The sequence below is a fragment of the Styela clava genome, chromosome 4, assembly GCF_964204865.1.
Source record: "Styela clava chromosome 4, kaStyClav1.hap1.2, whole genome shotgun sequence".
Taxonomy (NCBI): Eukaryota; Metazoa; Chordata; class Ascidiacea; order Stolidobranchia; family Styelidae; genus Styela; species Styela clava.
The window spans coordinates 16,627,073-16,649,099 of record NC_135253.1 but is presented as its reverse complement, the minus strand read 5'-3'; the positions used below and the strand labels follow the sequence as shown (position 1 = coordinate 16,649,099).

Genomic DNA, 22,027 nt, shown 5'->3' with positions numbered 1-22,027 from the left:
ATACAAATAGATTTGCAATCCATGTTAGAACCCCCAGCATAGTTTATAGAACGGCTGTGAATACGATGACAGAAAGTGTTAGTTTCGCGCCTCTGACTATATTCCATGACAACTTCAATTTTTTTACTCCTGCTTAAAATTGCAACATAGAATTTCAACTTCAATTAGCAAGTATGAAAAATACTGTCACGGTTCCAATACCAGTGCTGGATAGAACATTTCAGTTTAGCTAACCTTGTTCAGTAGTACTCGAGTGTTTTGTTTACTTCTAAACTAAAATTCTTTCGATGACACAAGAGCGTTCGAGTTATCTGATTCCTATCCAAACAATACTAAAAATTAACAATCACCAAAAGTAACTAAAACAAGTCGATGTTTACAATCAAAAATTAAAATTTTCAAGTGTTAAAATTTATTTTACTCATTTTGCATCGGTGCGGAAATAAAACAACATGAACACTAGGTAGTAGGGTACGGAAACGTTCACAAAGTACCGGTACCGCGGTATTTACGACTTCGGCTGACCACGAGATATCAACGAACGCCACAAGGTGCGCAATTTTTAATTTTGATGATGTCATTGCACACAAAAAACTAATCCCATCAAGCCTACAAATTTTTTAAAATAAATAAAGGTAACAGGCCTAGGGATGTACGTTTCGAAGCAATTTAGGAAAAAGAGCCCTGATTCTATTTAAAAAAGAATCTAAGATACACAGGACAATTGCACGACGCAGCGGCGCTGTCTCGATATCGACCAAAGGCGTTTATTTTTCTTACGTTTACAGCTTTTCAAAGTCGTAACACTCCCAGAGTTGTTATATTTCATATTGGTAGCAGCTTGAGAGAACCAATAGTTTCGCTTAATTTTGTTCGACTACTTGAAATGTTACGAAGTTTCATATAATATAAATTGAACCATGGCAAATTATTGACTCTCAATGGCATAACAATTTCATTAGGAAGTTTTTTACGTTTTTCTCAAAACTGCTAAAAATGACTTACGCAATTGTCGCAGTAGTTAAATAACCAGTCTAGTAACAAGAAGACGAAAAGAACAAGATGAACAACATACTAAAAAAAACGATCGATATTCAAACATCGTATCCAATGAACAAATGCGTCCGATTCCCGGAAAATTTCCATCATTTAATAACGGCGCACAATGCTTAATTATGTCCGGTTTTAATGCGGTAAATGGCATCGTGTATTAACCAAACACCACCACACGGAATGTTCACTTTTTTGTATATTAACGTTATTTTGAAGCAAATTCCTGTATACCAAATGCTGAATCCAGCTTCGGAGAAGTTTAAACAATGCGATTCAATTGTGCCAACTGGCGGTAATACAGAATAATCGGCGCTCAAGAAGTATGTGTACCAATATGATGGTAACTAATTTTGTTCGCCTATTTTACATCAAGTTGTGTAAAGGGACTGAAACCTATGGGTAGGGGGATATATTCACTTCGCTAACATAGACAGTCCCCGAACTCTTTATAGAACTGGAATAATTTAAAAATCGGAATAAAATTATGGCCTAACCCTAACCTGGTACACATACAACGGGAGTACCAAATAATCAATATACCGGTACTTGATAATAGTGCTCAGTTTTTTTCCGCTCTGCCGCATTATCGCAGTGCTTGCGAAATAACAATGTCTGTTAGTCCCATTTGTCAAAGTTTATATAATTTAAGCAGATCATTGCAAAAACACATATGCAAACACGAATGAGACAACTATAACTTCGAATACATCCTGATATATATATAATACGAAAATTTCAAATAGGTATTTCTTGACTAAAGTCGTGATATTCTACATAGTTCAATTTCTATAGCAAGCACAAAAATAGTATAAACTAAAGTCTCGCTGACTAAATTTGGCGTCGCATAGTCAGATAGACGTCTCACGTTATACTCTGATTCCAAATTTGTCACGATATTTAGAAACACCAACAAACACAATGTAAAGTAAAGTTCGGCTCTTTGGTATTGTTATTTGATTTTGTTTGAAACACACATAATCGTGTTTGCACGGGCGCATATGTACGTAGGTTTTTCCTGCAATGTGAAATAGTTTTTTAAAACAAATGGTAACAAAAGTTTCGATTGGTGTAAAAAAGAGTACTGAAAAACATTGAACAAATTTCAGAATGTTATTAAAAAATGGGCTGTTATCAAGCATCAACAAATGGCGGGGAATCGAAGATTTTGATTGAAATAATATGGAATACCGTGTTGTCGTTTCTGTGTGTATATGAGAGACGCGTGTTTGTACGTCTTAAACTTGACTTCAAGTCTTGTCTCTTTTCGAGATTACTCTCTTTTTGTTTCTTTGTGAAAATGCCTATGGGCGCAAATTCTCGTGGATAAAAATGCTGTTCTGTAAAATGAAAATGCACATGAACACTAATGATTAGATTTATTAATAATTCAATTTAAACGTTTCAAAGTGTGAAAGGTAATTTTCCGACTTGAAGCCACATGCAAGGGGATTACCACTAAATATTTTGTCAAAGTTTGGCTTACAATAAAATTGCCATGGTGTTTTTTTTTTCGAACACTTTGGGTGCTGTCAATAATCTTAGTTGTGAGCTGATGGATCCTCATGGCAAATTGGTACTTACTCACTTCACGGTATTGTGGACCGTTATGTTTGGGACACGAAATGGATTCATGGATCGGTTTGTTGTTGGTTTTCTTGTTGTTGCTGTGAAAAAATCACTTCTTTGTACAACTACAGGACAAACAAAATAAAGTGGTATAAACTAACTCTGAAATCAATTCTACAAACGTCATTGCTTGATTGCCTGACTGTCTTAGCTTCCTATGAATACGTCAATTCTGTTTAACATTACAATATTGTTCCAATCTAAAGCACGCGATGAGGAACTAGAATTGTACACCCTTATCGCGAATAGCGTGAAAATAACTTCTGAGACGAGTTCTCAGTACTACGTCATCAAAGGCCATTAGCGAACCGAACTTTTTTTGAAACAGTTTTTAAATAATTTTCATCATAAAACTAAGTCGACATTATGTATTTTCCGCGATGTAATTTCCGTCACCCACCTTTAACGTTCTAGTGTCTTTTTTAGGAGTAAAGGAACATAAAGTAATAATTTTGAAAACCAAACTGAAATCAAAAAAAGTTTTTCAGTTTTTTTTCACTGCACTATACGTCTGCGACGTCGGAATTGATTACGATATGAATTATTGAAATGAAAAGAGGTACGTTGCGTCTGCTTTCGAGTTTATTGTAGATGGCAATTGAAGGCGATTTTAAATGTTCCATACGCCGTCGTTCTGAACAAGGCTTGTGCACAAGAATTCACTGCCAGGTATGGAATGACCAGAATGCATTATATCCTGGTTGAGGTGATGGGATGGGATTCAAACTCCAGATTTTAATCCACAATGCCACAATCGCCGTCTTACAATAGTTCAGGCACAAAATACTAAGTTTTATAATTTCATTTTCATAATTCAGCACTAAATTGACCTGCTGTATTTAAATAATGATACCTAAAATGATTTGACAGTAATCAAGCCAACAATTATATTTAGCCTATTGTAAGCAATACACAGCTTTGGCAACTAAGATTTATCAGCAAAACCCAATAAAAAATAGTCTTTTCGACGCTAAATTTACATCCTTTGTTTGGTTCATGCAACGTTAAATTTACCTAGTGAGACATTTTAATTAGGATTTTGTGTATACGTCGACATTTGAAAACGAAATGTGCAACAAACACAATAGTATAATACCACAATTATCGAATGTAATTAATCATGCTGACGTACCAGTTTCACTTGAAATAACTTGCAGCCTTCGCGTCAGAATGAGTTACAAATTATAACACATCAAATTTGACTGCTATTCCAGCCTTAAAATATCACGTGTCAAAGATGAAACCATTTTTCGATGAAATCTAATCAAGTCAATCAATTAAATTATACCAGTAAAATCTTTACAAAGGTAGATGTATACAAGGGTGGGATTCAAATTTTTTGTCAGCCGGTTTCATCATACAAATGTCATATTTTTCAGCCGGTTCTGTTACAAAAAGTCCTTTTTTTCAGTAATGCCAACCGGTTCACTGATCTCATAAAAATCCGTGAGACGGTTCTATAGAACTGGTGCGAACCGGCTGAATACCACTACTAGATGCACATTGCATACCCATAGAAATATGCTTGAAACTATATGGCAGTATGAAGTTGACTATAATCTATCACGCCTAACGCGCAACAAATCATAACAACTACAACTGAACATGATAAGTCCCGGACTACTAGACTGTTTCTAACTTATTTACTCTAACGAAGAAAAGCGTTATCTTAATTAAAGCAAAACACTTGAAACATCCCCAATTAAGAAAAATATGTCAGGCCAGGCAATCAGTTTCGAAGTCTCCTCAATTATTTCGTGATAAATTGTGTAGACTGTAGAGTGTTATTCGCAGTCACACTGTCAATCATGGAAACTTAACACAAATTTGTGTTATTTTGCAGCAAGACTCTTTAATTACTTACGATTCGGTATGCACGTTTGGAAATTATATATATTTCCGAATACAAAGTACACGGTTCAAGTCAGGCTGACAGCCAGACAAAATTCAAGAGATCCTATAAAAAGGCTGAGCCAGTCAATAAGACAACCCTTGGAAATCAGGTCAAATATTGGGTCCAGAAAATTGTTTTATCAGCGTGAAAATGTGGTTACAAGTTTACAACAACCTTTACCATACATCAAATCACATGCATTTATTTGACCTTTTCCAGAACTCTGCTTGAAAGTCAAAGTAATGCTGCATTGTCAATTGTCTCTTGATAAATTGATACATCGTGTTAAACGCTGCTAGTCAAGGACAGTTGTGAATATTCGAATAATGACGGGTAAACAGATATATATTATTTCGAGAAGCCGTGCCATGTGGTAGTTTCCAACCGCCTTTCAGCGGACCGGTGTCGGCCCGGCCCGCACGGTTGTTTACCGATTTGCGAACGTTTTGCTGCTTTATTACTTCTTTTATCAGCGAAACCATACAGTTACCGAAATGACGAATGTTATGTTTCTTAAATTGGCGATTTGTCTTCCGTCGTTAAATTGCCCGTTTGAATACTATGGTGTTAATTGCAATCGCACTTTCAATGTTCCAATTCGTCTACAAAGTGTTTTGTTGGTTCTCAAAGCGTCCGAAAGTTGAAAAATCCTGCACATGTGTTTTCGTTAATTTCGTCCGCGTTCAAAAATGAAATAAGTTATGATTATTATTGTATTAAGACGTCTACAATAACAAATAAATTAACAAGACTTGATACGCTGTTTACACTATATAAGAAATCAAGGGAATGCCATTCTCGTTGTCACGGAAATTGAAACAATTCAATACACCGCGTTTTAGATGAGAGAAGGTAAACTGACCCCAAAACTTTTTCAGAACCCCACTTCCAGAGCTAACTAGGCCCTTTATAGTCGACGCTAACTATACTCGGTAACACATTAATCTTATTATTACTTATCGATTTTAATCAGTAAGTATGTTGATAGGTATTTGTCTTTCTGTCTGTTTGTTTGTTAGATGCACGCGATATCTCACGAAAGCGAGATTGAATCTGCTCCAGATTTTGCATGTGCATTCAACATATGCCGTACCAGAAGCCTATTGATTTTGGATGAATTATGTAGTATAATTAGCGAGTTATTATTTAATTAGTGATGGGACACAAGGTGTCACTATGGAGTAAGAGCGCTGTTTCCCCTGTTATTCGATCGATAAGTTTTCGGTCTCTGGCCGATATTCTCGTTTTTATGTTTTCTATAAATATTGAAATAAGCAAAATATGCTGCATATTATTAGTATTATCAATATTGCATTAATCTGCTTAAATTCTAGAAACGCTGACAAATGAGTCTGACTGACGTCACTTGCCACAAGCACATTAGCCCCGCTAGCTGGTGAGGCCTACTTCCTTATCTTGCTGTCGAGAGCAATGGAGTACAAATTTTGGGTGTAATATCACTACCCATAAGTATCAGAGTTCATTTGAAAAAGAAAAAAAAATTCTACTTTTGGTTGGTGAATGTAATGGACACGAAGATAATTTTGTTAAATTGTTGTTGTTAGTATTCTTGTTATTTTTCTTATTGTTGTTCTTTTCAAAAACATCGCTTTTCTCTTTAACTATGGCCCAATTGCTTTGAAATTTTCAGAGGTTGGTTAAAGATTCTTGTGGTCACTAGGAGGATCCCTTACACAACATTTTAAACTGACATTGACACAAATTACAGATATAATAATAGTTCCTAGTTTTGACGAGACAATGCATTGGCAGTGCATTAGGTAACAAGGATTATGATATTCTTTGTCTTTTTCTTTGTAATTAGATCACATGATCAATCCTAATAAAACGTTTGGTAGGTTGTTCCCACCACTAAGGCTATAGATGACTGAAATCAAGAGAGCGATGCTCAAATATATTCACATGACGGCTTAAAGAGAAATAGTACGGTAATGCAATCTGTAGCAGTAGACTACCGGTAGTGTCTTCACGACTTCATCTGAACATGAAATCGCAAACGCGGAACCGACACAAGGTGCGCAATTTTTAATTTTGATAACGTCATCGCAAAATGACGCGAATCCCTTAGAACCCACATAAATTTTCAAATACAAGCAATAACCTTACAGTGAAAAATACAATATTTAACTGCTGAAAAATTCAAAACAGTCCAGGGTTTAATTAGAAATTGTTTTTTCATAACAGCAAGAAAATGGATTCTAACGACAACATAACAATAACAAGAGAGCTATGCTCAAATATATGGACACGTAGAGTCACATAATTTTGATGACGTCATAGCAAAAAAAAAAAGTAATAGCCTTCTGGAGAAAATTTTTATCTTTAACCACTGAAAATTTCAAAGCAATTGGTCCAGTATTCGAAGAGAAAAGCGACTTTTTAAAAACGTGTCAAAGAACAAGAACAACAACAACAACAACAACATAATATCGAAACGATCGTTATGTCCACTACGTGTCCAATAACAAATCAATCCACATGTACAATTCGTCTCCAATAAGACAAGATACAGTGTTGTACAAAATATACAAATGTACTAATTAATTTGTACAATAGTGAGAGGAAGAGATCAAAACAGGAATACAGATGCAATGTAAGATAATACGCATCAATAAACGCCGAAAATTCACCCAATCCGATAATACTTCATAGCAATATCCGGATACTACCTTGCGCGGATCACGATTGGTTGTAGTATGAGACATTAGGAACAATAACAGGACATGTAGAATTGCTGGTAACATTCCTATCATATTCTGTTGCGATGACAAAGATATCTTGATTCAGATTAATCTTTTCATAGAGCAGTATCCTGAACATGTTTTGACTGTGTTATGCTGATTACAATGGGAAAATACATTAGAGATCCGTGTACTGTGTCGTCAACAGCCAATTCGGAAGTGATGGGTAAAATATATGATAAAAAAACTCAAATATATGAAGTTACAAAATAATCCAACGCACAAAGAATGTGACGCATGCGTTAGTGGATAGCGGGGAAGTTGAGTAAATGCATATTTCGTCGCAGGTGTCAAACTTACTATAAATACACGCGAAAAGTCTTAAAACATAAGTTATTGCGATAATAAACAAACGATCAGCGCACAAATATATGTAGCTGATCATATCGACACCGTTATCATGTCGTTCGTTTTGCACTAGCTCGCAAAAATCTCGATACTGAGTACCGTGGAAATGTTCTTGGAATCGATTGATACATTAGTGATATAGAGATGCAACTCTTTGTGCCAACGACACGAAATCAACCACTAACAACAACTAATTTTCAAAACGATGCATAATTTCCATTTGCAACAGATCATTCTGAATATTCAGGACTTATTTTTTGTTTTGAAATGTGATGTGATACTACATAGTCTTATACTGTACAAACTAAACTAGAATTCTGAAAAATATATGAAATATTGACTATTTTCTTCATGAATGCGACACAGACGTTTTTTTTAATTTAAACGCTCTAAGGCAGGGGTGTGCAACATGCGGTCCGCAGGCCACAATTCATCCCACTGATCCATTTAGTGTAGTATCCATTTAGTGACAATACCTAATGATTTTTGTTCTTGTCGCTGCGTTAATTCGCTCACCGTTTTGCCCGGTGCCTTTATTAGTACATGGCTAAGCAATAGACCCTTTCATTCTCTTCTATTACCTTTCCCGCATAGGTAAACTAAATTTTTTGGAGGCCCGGCCAGATCTTTGAAGTTGGTTATATGAATCACCGACAAAAAATGTTGCACATTCCTGTTCTAAGTAGTATGTGAATGCTAAACGAAACAAAAAATTATAAGATACACACAGAGATCTCATACATGTATATAAATTTGAATTTCTTATTGCAAAAAATGGAGAATAGTTGATCCAGTTAATATTCTTGCAAAGATATCCGGAAACAAATAATAAATAGATAATCTGCAGTTAGAAGCCCATTCAAAAGATTATTATTTTAATAATGATATCTTTAAAAACATATATAGTGTCAAGGTTCACAAAAACTTTCTACTATTGACGTTGTTTGGATTGGCATTTTATGAAATGATTTCCAAGATACATATAGATGACAAAGGTTGAAATAAATATAACGATGTTCCCGATTGACTGATTTTAAAACAATGGCAGACAGGTGTGTATAACAGCGCTCGAAAATAATAACATTGTGTTGTCCCAATATAATTGAGTCATAGAATTCTGAATAAAGAACAACATTGTTATTAAAGGATAAAAGTGGGTCGATTTGGTGCCGCCTGTTAGTTTCGAAGTCTTACAATAAAATATGGATAAGTACGTAACCTCTTTCCACGCAGCGACAGGAATGTGAGTTAAAGTTACTCAAGCTCTATCATCAGATGGTAGTAATTTGGAGGCAGCACTAACAATATCGAATGCGGGCCTCGAAGGGCCTAAAGTTGTTTGGGCTATTTTATTTGTGCTTTGTTAACATACACCATATAGTACCCAGGGCTACCCATAACTTTATTAAGATCCATGGTGCGAAACTTCTAATATATATATATATGATCGGAATGGTAGCAAATAATTCGCGGTAATAAATATGCAATCATTGTTTAAAAACTGTTTAAATAAGTAAAACATTAGCTAATTTATAAACAATGCAATTTTGCATCAGTGCTCTTGGAATAAAAATTATTGGGCTACAAAATTGTACGTTGATATGGACGTTGATAGTTTCACATTGGCATCGGATATTCTCACAATTGAGCTAACAATCCTCGGAACATTTCGATGAGAAAATCATTTCACTTTTACCATCGTGTTTATTGAAATTCGATCACGGATAGAGTGGGCAAACAAAAACCGACTGTAGCCAGTAATCATGACGAATCGTTTAATTCAATAAGACAATGGAAACAAAAAGTCGTTAGAACATTTACAAACTGCTAAGTAAAGGTAGAAAATTGTTGTTTACGACACGAAAACCCACTGTTTAATCTTTGAAGATTTTAGAGTTAGATTTGCAATTTTTATGAATGATATAAAACAGAATAATAATTCCCAATATACGCAATCCATAGAATTAACTTTGGAACCGTATAATTCTAGAATAGTAGTCTCAGAGTCGAAGACAGGTGACATATATATATCAGTCGTTACATCAGTTGTTATAACTTACCAACTTTAGTTGCTCTGTATTTGATATTTTAATATTATGTTGATTTATTACAAATTCAGCTTATATATGTTACCATCCAAATATAGTATGCATTTCCTCAAAACTGTAGTTCTGGGGATATTTGTGCTTTCATATTTGTGGAATCAAGGTGAGTATATTGAAAAAGACTTTTATTTGAACTATTTTATATAAAGTATTCCTATAGCTGAAACTTATATTTACGATGACTTACTAAAACACTGATGAATTTCACTCAGCAAACAGTAAATTTGCCCCATTAAAGGCTTTGAAATTACTATAAAATGCTAATATGTACTGGGACAAAACCAATGGATAGATGCATACTTTAGTCGAAATAACCAAACCTATAATAGGTTTTGATGCATGACTGACACAATCCATGAATCTTAAAACGTGTAGAATTGTGGTTGGCAATCGTAATCAACAATTGAAAATCTTACCAATATCCAAACATATATAGAAACTCTTATTAGTGGATTTTGCTGTTTCGTGATTTTAAGTTGCCGGAAAATCATTTTTGTGGAGCAACCCTAACTTGGAAGCCCAGCAACTCGAATACATGTGAAATATCCAATGGAGAGTTGCTACTTGAAAATTGCCTTTCAGCGTTCTTGCTAAATATAATTTTAGTTGATTATTCAAAATTATTCCTTATTCTAATTATTATTAGACATTTATTAAATTGGAGTGAAATTTCGAATCTAATAAAAATATTTAATTAAGGAATCGATTTTTAATTAAAACATTGTGTTTTGTATACCAGCCACGGGATTGTTAAAAAATCTTCAGTTGGTTACGATAAAAAATCAAAACAATGAATATTTACTAACGAAACAACATAAACAATGAAGAACATTTGTTTTCAAATAATAAGACTATGCTACAATACTAGAAACTACAATGAGATGGAATGAAATTCAAAAACTAATAAAAATATTTAGTTAAAGATTCGACTTTTAATTAAAACATCGTGTTTGGTATAGGCTAAGGGATTTTTAAGAATCTTCAGTTGGTTACGACGAACAATCATAATATTGAATATTTGCTACCGAAACAATATATATATACAATCCAGCATTTGTCGTCAAATAACAAAGCTATGCAACAAAACAATAAACTAAAATGAAGAACCGGATCAAATTACTTGCAGTAGGCCTAAAACGAATTGCGTGAATAATGAAAGGATGCGCAATAGAGAAAGTAATCTCGTGATCGGCTACAAATGTAAATTACCGTTTTAAACGAACCCTGAAGTCAAAATCAAACTGGAAAAAATTATTACGTTGATGAAATTTTTCATTTGAAATAAATAAACTTAACGTTTATTACAATTTACAGTATCCGCTCAACTTGAAACGTGTAATGACGATTCCGAATGCGCCCCAGAACCAAATGCCGATGTCTGCGATGTACCAAACACAATATGCCTTTGCAATATTAACTACCAGCCCGATACGGCAACAACAGGTTGTGAGAAAAAAGCGTGTACGGCTGGAAGTGACGATCCTACGGCAACCTGCGGGGCATCAACCGCGTGTTCTTCGTCAAACGAATGTAGCTGTGCTGTAAATTACAGTGAAGAAGGAGCCGCGTGTACTCAAATTGATTGCAGTGGTGGAAACGACGCATTATGCACTGATTCAAACTCCTATTGTGATGGTACCAACTGTCTTTGCAAAATAACATTTGATGGAACTAATAGGGAAACATGCGATCAAAAGGCATGCGGGGGTAACCCTACTACAAATTGTGGGACAAACACAGCATGTGATGGAAGTGACAACTGCATTTGTGCTATTAATTACGTTGTATCGGATGGAACATGCAGTCAAATCGACTGTTCCGGTGGTAACGCCGCTTTATGCACTGATTCAAACTCCTATTGTGATGGAACCAACTGTCTTTGCAAAATAACATTTGATGGAACTAATAGTCAAACATGCGCTCAGAAGGCATGTGGGGGTAACCCTACTACAAATTGTGGGACAAACACAGCATGTGATGGAAGTGACAACTGCATTTGTGCTATTAATTACGTTGTATCGGATGGACAATGCAGTCAAATCGACTGTTCCGGTGGTAACGCCGCTTTATGCACTGATTCAAACTCCTATTGTGATGGAACCAACTGTCTTTGCAAAATAACATTCGTTGGAAGTAATAGTGAAACATGCACTCAAAAGGCGTGCGGTGGTAACGCTGCTACAAATTGTGGTACAAACACAGCATGTGACGGAAGTGACAACTGCGCATGCCTTGCCAATTACGTGGTATCAGACGGAACATGCAGTCAAATCGTCTGTACCGGTAACGCCGCTTTATGCACTGATTCTAACTCCTATTGCGATGGAACGAATTGCCTTTGCAAAATAACATTTGTTGGAGATAATAGTGCAACGTGCACCCAAAAGGCATGCGGGGGTAACGCTGCTACAAATTGTGGGACAAACACAGCATGTGACGGAAGTGACAACTGCGCATGCCTTGCCAATTACGTGGTATCAGACGGAACATGCAGTCAAATCGTCTGTACCGGTAACGCCGCTTTATGCACTGATTCTAACTCCTATTGCGATGGAACGAATTGCCTTTGCAAAATAACATTTGACGGAACTAATATTGCAACATGCACCCAAAAGGCATGCGGGGGTAACGCTGCTACAAATTGTGGTACAAACACAGCATGTGATGGAGGTGACAACTGTGCTTGTGCTGTTAATTACGTGGTATCAGACGGAACATGCAGTCAAATCGACTGTTCCGGTGGTAACGCCGCTTTATGCACTGATTCAAACTCCTATTGTGATGGGACCAACTGCCTTTGCAAAATAACATTTGACGGAACTAATATTGCAACGTGCACCCAAAAGGCATGCGGGGGTAACGCTGCTACAAATTGTGGGACAAACACAGCTTGTGATGGAAGTGACAACTGCGCATGTCTTGCCAATTACGTGGTATCAGACGGAACATGCAGTCAAATCGTCTGTACCGGTAACGCCGCTTTATGCACTGATTCAAACTCCTATTGTGATGGGACGAATTGCCTTTGCAAAATAACTTTTGATGGAACGAACGTTGCTATTTGTACTTTGAAAGATTGCGGAGGAGATGCATCAAACAACTGTGGTGCAGACACTAAATGTGATACAAATGACAAATGTGCATGTGCGGATGGATTCGCGGTAAAAGATGGAGCCTGCGTTCGAGACTGCGGCACAGATTCGAGTGTCTGTACTTCGGCAGATCCAAACTCATATTGTAGTTCAGGTGACTGTACATGTAAAATCACGTTTGACGATACAAGCTCAACGACGTGCACGAGTAAAACTTGTGGTGGAAATGCGGCAACAAATTGTGGGACCAACACAGCATGTGACAATGATGACAAGTGCAGCTGCAGAGCAAATTTTGTTGCTAATGAGAATACTTGTGTACAAATTACTTGTGGCGACGATTCCGTCTGTATTTCTTCTGATCAAAACTCATATTGTGATGGGAGTAACTGCGCCTGCAAGTTTAATTTTGACGGAGCATCAGTTGCCGATTGTACCCGTAAAGCTTGTGGCGGTAATGCAGCAACAAATTGTGGCACTGACACTGTGTGCAACGCTGACGACAAGTGTGCATGTGTTGCACATTATCAAGAGGTCGGTAACGCATGCAGCCAAATAGTGTGTACTTCTGATGCTTCATTGTGCAGTTCAGCAAATTCTTATTGCGACGGAACAAATTGCATATGTAAAAAGAATTTCGATGTTTCTGGAACGGACTGTACCCGCAAAACCTGCACCCAAAATTCTCAGTGTACAGAAACAAATTCCTATTGTGCAACATCTGGAACTTCGCTCGGTTGTAACTGCGGATTCGTATCAACTGTTGATGCAACAACTGGATCATGTGCGGGGAAAACATGCACTTTAGCTGATAAATTGACAACATGCGGATCGAGCGTATTTTGTACTTCAAGCTTGAGCACTTTCCAGTGTTCCTGTGGAGTTAATTTTATTGCTGGAGAGAGCGCATGTGTTCAAAAAACATGTACTCAATCTAGTGACTGTGACGCGAATTCCAAATGCAGCAATGAAAATAAGTGCGAGTGTGAGGACGGATGGACAGCCATTGAGACAGCATGCAGAAAAAATTGCACTGCTGCAACAGATTGCGCATCTAATGCTTTATGCTACGAAGGCGTATGTGTATGTGCAGCAAATTGGGAGGGCGATGGATCAACCGCTGAATGCACACAAAAGACTTGTACCGGTAGCGATACAACCTCGTGTCTGCCGAATTCGCAATGCTTATCCAGCCTATGCTCATGTGCCTCAGATTGGACTTCCGTCGGATCTGTTTGTAGGAAAACTTGTTCAGATAACTCTGGCTGTCACGAAAATGCCAAATGCATCGATGGAAATTGTGAATGTTCCACAAATTATGCCGGAGATGGATTCAATTGTTCGGCCATTACATGTGCTGGTGGTGCAAATGAATGTGGGATTGGCTCAACTTGCTCCACTGAAAATTTATGCGTTTGCGTAGATGATAGCATTTGTTCAGCAAATTCGATTCGTTTAAACTATTTTTGTGGTTTATTTGTTGTAATTTTCACCATTTTGTCCAAAGTCATCAGTTTCGTTTAAAATTTAATACCATGAAAAAAGTTTACCGTAGATTTTATAATCACTTTATGATGACGGTGATAACATCTTTTTTGTCAGTTAACGCAGTTCCTACTATAGTGCAACGCTTGTAATGGAAACTCAGCAATTCAAACGATATATATTTTCCGAAAAAATTAAATTAATCGCCATTGACGTATTCTTTTATTTGCATTTGAAGGATGGTAGAGAGTACAAATCTTCTAAATAATTAAAAAAAAAAGATTGTACATATCTGTTACATGCGTTACAAAATGATCACCTTTAATTAAGGTGGGATCATATAGTATTATTATAATCACAATATATATATATATATATCGTTCTAATAATGGGGTTTTTGATTTTTGTTCGAGATGTGATGAAACCCAATCAGGTTCGTTAGGTGCTGTGACACATACCTCAAACATTGAGTCCGGATAATCAACTTGGGCATACAAAAATAGCAAAATAACGAAACATGATCAAAAATGGAAAATTTTAAGAAATATGTACAATAATTGATGGTATTTATATGATTATATATGCATATATCCTGTGATTAGTGAATAATATTGCTGTAACTGTACCGACTACCGATCAATTGTGTTTTATATGTTAATAAATATATATACAATAACTAAATAAAATGAATTTCGATCAAATACAAGTTGAATTAAAAATATTCAGCAGTGTGAAACATTTTTACAAAAATATATATTTTGAAATTATGCTATATTTTTGCAGTTCCAAATTTGCTAGATATCACTTTTTTATATAATTTAAACAGAAAATCAAGCCGAATTCGCAGCTTTTCGCTAGATATCATTTAAAGTTCTAAACGCACTTTGTGTCATTTGTTAGTCTTAGGATTTTTCAACACTTTTGGAATCAAAGGCGAGTTCTCTACAGCACACCCGCCATTTTTATTGAATACAAATCATCATCAATCAAACCAAGGCCACAAATGTGACGTCAACTATCGCAGACCTGAACAGACAGAAGTCATTTTAGTCATATTTATTTTCCTGTAGGTAATCTTCTTATCATTATATTACGAATGAATTATACAATAGAATATAATAAACTGTTGCGTCTAGGTCTGTTATTAAATTCCGACCTTCAGTCTTAGTTAATAAAGCTTATAGGTTTGATTAATTATTAACAATCGTCGTCTATTTGTCTACGAATGATCTGCATGCGCACGGGATATAAAAGTTGTGCTCAACTACGTATTCGTAGAGTATATCCATATTTAGATGATAGAATGAATTCAACGCATAGAGATGTCATTACTGAAACTTCTTACTTTTCTTTACATATTGGGATATGGAAGTTTTGCAGGCAAGTAAATATTTTGATTAGATAATTCAGCAAACTATTTGGCTTTACTAGGTTAATCAAAGTGAATTTCTCATCTAAGCAGGGAATAAACTACCGATAGAGAGCATATGCAGTGAAATATATATTTACGCGTCTAAGGAGAAAATATAGTAAATATTTGCCGAATATTATTATACGGGCCTTTACTGTTATCCCTATTGCATCTTGAGCTTAAATTTGTACACAAATGCTGTATTCCGCCAATTGTTGAATCAAGTAACGCCACGCCTATGAAAATATATATTTAATAATTTCCATTCCAAAGCCGATACAGTTTAATTATTTTCACTGTATATATATATTTTTCATTCCCCGATTTTTATATAATGAAAAGAAATTCCCACTTCTCATTAAACAGAATCAGAAAACATAGACGGATCACCATCGACGTCAAAACGATCTGTCACAGAATGTGCGCAATTTGAAACGTCCATGAAAATAAATGGACGATTACACTGCGTTTGTGATGAGGATAATGGAGAAATATGTAAAGATGAAATGATTTGTGAAATGAGAAATGGAACCAAAAGCTGCGAATGCCCCCAAGGATATGAAAAGCATTATGGAAAATGTTTCGATGTAAATGAATGTTTGAACGACAGACACGATTGTCCGGATGAACGCGCATGCGAAAATTTACCCGGAAGCTTCAACTGCATTTGTCCCAGTCATTATTACGGTAATGAGACCTTTTGCTATGAAGATATATTTGAATGTACACAGGAGGATAGAGACTGCATCAACTTTTTAGATTGTCTGAGTACGAAAGCTGTGTTAGCATTTCCACAGTACAACGAGATTGAATGCGTTTGCAGCGGCCTTGATGCTTGCAATGAAACGGCAATGTTATGCTATTTTGGTTGCAAGTGCTACAGTGCAAATGAGGTGAAACATATGTCAATTGAATCATGTGCATCTCGACAGTCATGTGCTCTATTCGTTCAGAATTTTTGCTATAATGCCGTGGGATCTATGCAATTTATCTTGACACGTTCGAGCGGGAAAATGAACATATCTTCATATTTGCATTTTGTAATCGCATTTCTCACTGTTCTCACTCTTCGTATCAATATTTACTCCTGGTAAAAATAGGTTGGTTTTAATGAATAAATTTCTTGCACGGATATAATTTTTACTATATGTAATAATTTTTTTTCATATCTGTTTCATATCGGAGTACTTTACTATTACAGTAGCGATTTATTCAATACTTTCTCACTCTCTCGCGTTTACTTTTTAATCTATTTCTATCTCTCTTTCTTTGGTATGACCTCAGAAACCAATTGCCAGTTGATGAAATGCCGATCACACGTGGTTAAAAATTCATGCACGGTAAAATTAACAAGGATATCAGTAATTTTTTCATAAGTAATGTATATATTTCAAATTATTCCCACGCTTCATCTAAAGATCACCACCTGAAGGCAACTTAATTTTATGGAGTCTATAAAAAGTGTCCAAGTTAGGGTAATGAGCATCTAGATTGCCCCTAATTTCACGATGTCATTAAAACGTTTGTTACTACAACAAATCATTTGTGATATCATCACCAATATGTTTCAAAAACATTTTGTATGGATATGGAATAATAATTTACCCCACTTGTCTATTTGCATCAGTATTTTACCATGATATGACTTCATTGCCGATATAAGGTATTATAGGGTGTGTTATTGTAATTTTGGCGTAATATTTTCAACAACACACTTCCGGCATTTAGCAATCTGGATAACTTAACTAGTAGACGGTTTTTCGCAATTAAATTTATTTTTCATGAGTTGATTTGCTATTAAAATTATTCTAGTAATCTTGTGTTAATGAAACTTGAATCGTCAGCTGTCTATGTTATTTCACAATACGTTTCTCACGTCGGTATGGAATTTTTGTACTAGAATAACAGTATTGGCTTACCCTTTGAACCTAAAATATGACCTAATATTTATGTTTTGATTTATTCGTTTTGACAATACATGTACGTTATCAGCAGAGAGATGTCTACAAATTTTCAAATCGTTTTTGTTTTGCCCCAGGGCAGATTAGCAGTACACCGATACTGTCAGGTTTCTTCGAGGTGGTATTCATATGTGGTAGATTCGATTATGACGAAAAGAAACCACATTCATACTTTCCCAGATCGAACAGTAGAAGTATGGCGATTTTGAGTTTTCATATTACATTTTCCTAATTTGGGTGTACACCATGTTTCAGGTTTGCTAGGGTTAGATTCGAATATAAAAAAAATTTGTGAACGAAAGTATCAAAGATGATAATAATTATAAAGTGGAAGAGAAGTTTTGTTGACAACTGAGATAGCGGACAGATGAGTCAACCAAAGGCAATCTATTAGCCTCACCTTAAACAAGAAATTTAACAAACTTGGTACTTTTGTTATTGAGCAATTGCCATATAGATTTATTTATATATATGTACATATTTCTAGAGAAATTTTCTCATTGGAAATTGTCGTTTTCTTGTGGACTCGATTTGTCCATTAATTACCAACAGACAAGCAATCTACAAGTAACATAGAGGTCAGACAAGATACTGCCTAACATGGGGGTTGGGACAGTTGGAGCTAAGATTGCTGGAAAAGTCAAGGGAAGAAAATTTTTTTAAAAAAATCTTGAAAAAATACCGTTTAGCATGATAAAGGTCACCGAATTGGGAAACTGTTCGAGTCTGTTAATATTACATGGCGATTAATGTAAGCTTTAGGAAAATTTTCAAATTTATTACATTCGCTGGGAATATTGAATTTTAAATATATTATTTTAGAGCCAGGATGACATATAAATAACCTTATTTGCATTAACTAAAATCAGATATAAATGTTCGTCCTAAACGACACATTTTATCTCTGTAAAAAATCAGAGTCAGAAATTCTAATCCCCGCGTTACCAAAACAACCATTGAAAATGATATGTAATAAAAAATATCACACATCGCTATCACGTCATATGTTTGATGATATTCTAGATAAACGTTCTTTTTCGTAATACCATGATACTGCTGCTATTGCAGTTGTATATTTTGTTGCTGTTGTACTTTTTCAATCGAATATATTTTATATTTAAATATTTTTATGTTTTTTTTTTATCCATTACTAAACATCAGATTTAGTTGTATCAGTTCATGGATTTCCGATTTATCCTTAAAGCAGTACGAGACATTTTATTAATTTGATTTGCTATCTGAAAGTTGTAAATTACTGAAAGAATGTGTAGCCCCCGGGCAGTAATGAAGCTCTACATTGTTTTTACTGGAATATTAACCGGTAAGTGTTTTCCACATATCTACAATCAGCCATAATATAACATGAATACTGCAAGTTACATTTCGATTACCATTATTAAGTTCAAATAATTTATGAATTGTTAAGGAGAAATATATGAATGAACTCGACAAAGTGCTATGATTATTTAATGCCAGATAAAGCACTCGCACTAGAGATCATCAGTGATTATCTATTATGAAATACGCTATTGATGCCACCATCATTATATTCAAAGTGAATAAACGTTTATCAACGATCATTTGTAATTTAAATCACTTTTCAGCAAATATTAAATGTGTCGTTGGATCGTATATCTATATATCATTTAGTTACAACTTAGTATTTACGCGCGGCCAAGAGGTATTTTAAACTCGAAACCACGTGACTATAAGATTTAATAGGAATAACATAATCTCTTCCCATCAAATAGTAAGTAACATTATGCAAATATAATGGTAATCGCCAAATAAGGACTTACATCTCATAGGCGATTGTGAACGTACATACTTTTAGACATGACAATTTAATTTTTTTGTCTCGAAGACGACTGCCACTAGAAGAGACTTTAAGAGTCGATAAGTTTTGCATTTTCCTGTTTTGCTCTGTCGGAGTTATATTGTACTACCAATTTCCTAAAATTTGTTATCGGAGTCTAACTATATAGTTCGCCGGTGCTGGAATCGAATTTTAAGTTTCTTTTAATAAAATGTAATTACATCGGCATGCATGAGTCTTTGGTGTTGCCAATATTTTTGTAACAGTTTAATCACATAGCATACCCGACAAGATATTATTGAATTCAGTTTTTGGCCTACTTCAATGATTCGGATAAGAGTTGTTTAAAATTCCCAACAGGCCAGGTGGGGTCGGTTTCGGTAAATATTGGACTCGAGATATTTGAACCCGGGTGGTTTCAATTAAGCTTGCAGATATTTTGAGATAACAGTTTATACCTTTCAGAGAATTAAAATAGTTTTAATAGATTTCTCACGCGCTTCCAATTTGGTTGAATTTTCTGTTTCTACAATTTTATTTTTCATTTGTTTTACTTTCCACCAGTTTCGAGTCAGAAATGCAAAACATCTAGAGATTGTCCGGATTTTGCATACTGCTCTATGAAAGTCTGCAACTGCAACAGCGGATTTATCAAACAAGATCATCAATGTGTTGACATTAACGACTGTGACGTACGAAACACTTGCAGCGTAAACGCAGCCTGTGAAAATCATCCTGGAGGACATTCATGTCGATGCCTTGAAGGATACATGGGAGACGGTAGGGAATGCATTGACGTTGATGAATGTAACGACATTGGTAGTGTGTGTCAACAAATAGAAACTTGTCAGAATGAACAAGGCAGCTATAAGTGTTTCTGCAACGGTAAAGTTTGTCACGGGTCAGCATACTGCTTGAACGAAAGGGGGAAAATCGGCTGCGTTTGCGGAATCGGGTTTGCTGGTGACGGACAGTATTGCCAAGATGTTAATGAGTGCTTTGAAGGGACACATAATTGTACAAAAGAAACTATATGCAAGAATACGCATGGCAGTTTTACGTGTAATAGTGCCGCTCCGAGTATTGCACATAACCTATCAAATATCGTTGTGTTGTTTATATTGACTCTATGGTGTTCAAATAATATTCTTTGAAGTGTTTAGTTTTCATTCATTTTCCCGTAAATGTTCTCAGTGTTGTCATGACTTTTTCTTTTTAATTTTTCAGCTTTTATATAGATATATATTACATGCACATATTGATGTGAACCAAATACAAATATTCAATAAAAACCTAAAAATGACTGACCAGCCAAAATTTATAGGCTACTTGCAGAGAAACGGATATATGACTCTCGTATATTTGTTTATTACAGCTTAAAAAGTACGACTTCCAATGGAGAAGTGGACCCATTCCGATTAAGTACATATGTAGGGCTGGGAATTTTAGGGGAAAACACTTTAACCGTTAACCGGGTAAAATTAACCGGTTAACCGCAGCGTGACGTTTCACATAATAATCTATAGTTTTAGCTTGTTACGTCACAATGGTTACAAAGCAATTTTGCGTGACCTCATCTCGGTATCGCTCAAAATTATTTACGAATCGAGGTGGTTTCGTGATCGCTCTGCCGCAAGAGATATGCGGCGTAGTTGGGACAAATAGAACCATTTTAGTAAAACCCGATTCCTTATTAAATGTCATTCATGTGACAAATTTTTAGCATTCGATGTGCAAATTCTGCTTTGAGATATATATTGAAAAACAGCATCAACTACGCAGTTGTTGGTTGACATTGAATGTACGATTTTGAAATAAAATCGTGAACACTATGTTTCGACCGAAAACTGATTCATAATTAATTATTGTCAAATTTTCATAATCAGCAATCTTGGTACTTCAATTATTTTTCAAATTTATTGGGTCCTACTCCTTACCAATACAGTTAGCGATATTCTTTTGAATTAAACGCCACAGGAGATAAATTTTCGATGACGTAATCATTTTTGAAAGAATTGTACATTATAAAGACGATTTGTACCTGAGATGTCAGTTAACGGTTAAAATAAATCGTAACCGTTAACCATTCCCAGTAGGAAGTGGTTCATCTTACTGAAGTATACGCCGTTATCGAGATCTTTTCTACAAAGCCCCCGTCACTAATACAAAAATGTGAGATTTGAGAAAAACTCTCCTACCACGTTTTAAAATACCAAATTAGTACTTATCCAGTTGAGGTTAGGGTTGGAAATCAGTCTTAACAACAACGGGTTCATATTCTATTCATCTACAATTTTTATCTTGTCTAACTCAGATTATTCGCCGTATACCAAGCTCGATTTGCGGATACTTTCTTCATTTTACATGCTACTCTTATTTGAAATTCGGCAGGTTTACATCTCTGGTTCATATATATTGTACGACTGTTTTATAATCTATATCTAATTACTGTTCTGCGTTTCCTGAAATGTCAG

At 35.4% G+C, this 22,027-nt stretch overlaps 3 protein-coding genes across 3 annotated transcripts in view; 2 read left to right on the top strand and 1 right to left on the bottom strand.

The window, feature by feature from the left end:
• The window catches only part of LOC120327180 (tRNA (uracil-5-)-methyltransferase homolog A-like), an 82,745-nt gene extending 79,957 nt beyond the window's left edge, over positions 1 to 2,788 (bottom strand). Inside the window, exon 1 of the mRNA XM_039393614.2 lies at positions 2,778 to 2,788. The gene's annotated coding sequence lies outside the window, so the exon portion shown is untranslated. The remainder of the gene's footprint in view (positions 1 to 2,777) is intronic.
• Positions 1 to 15,481, top strand: part of LOC120326543 (uncharacterized) — a 116,456-nt gene extending 100,975 nt beyond the window's left edge. Inside the window, exons 2-3 of the mRNA XM_078111594.1 lie at positions 9,802 to 9,891; positions 11,103 to 15,481. Of these exons, the coding sequence (XP_077967720.1) occupies positions 9,810 to 9,891; positions 11,103 to 14,404 (3,384 nt within the window). The 5' untranslated portion in view covers positions 9,802 to 9,809 and the 3' untranslated portion in view covers positions 14,405 to 15,481. The remainder of the gene's footprint in view (positions 1 to 9,801; positions 9,892 to 11,102) is intronic.
• A 108-nt stretch (positions 15,482 to 15,589) lies between these two features.
• Positions 15,590 to 20,856, top strand: LOC120326542 (uncharacterized). Its single transcript, XM_078111945.1, has 3 exons — positions 15,590 to 15,745; positions 16,143 to 16,868; positions 20,118 to 20,856. The coding sequence occupies exons 1-3, from the start codon at positions 15,688 to 15,690 to the stop codon at positions 20,705 to 20,707; spliced, it is 1,374 nt and encodes a 457-aa protein (XP_077968071.1). The 5' UTR covers positions 15,590 to 15,687; the 3' UTR covers positions 20,708 to 20,856.
• Positions 20,857 to 22,027: the final 1,171 nt, after the last annotated feature.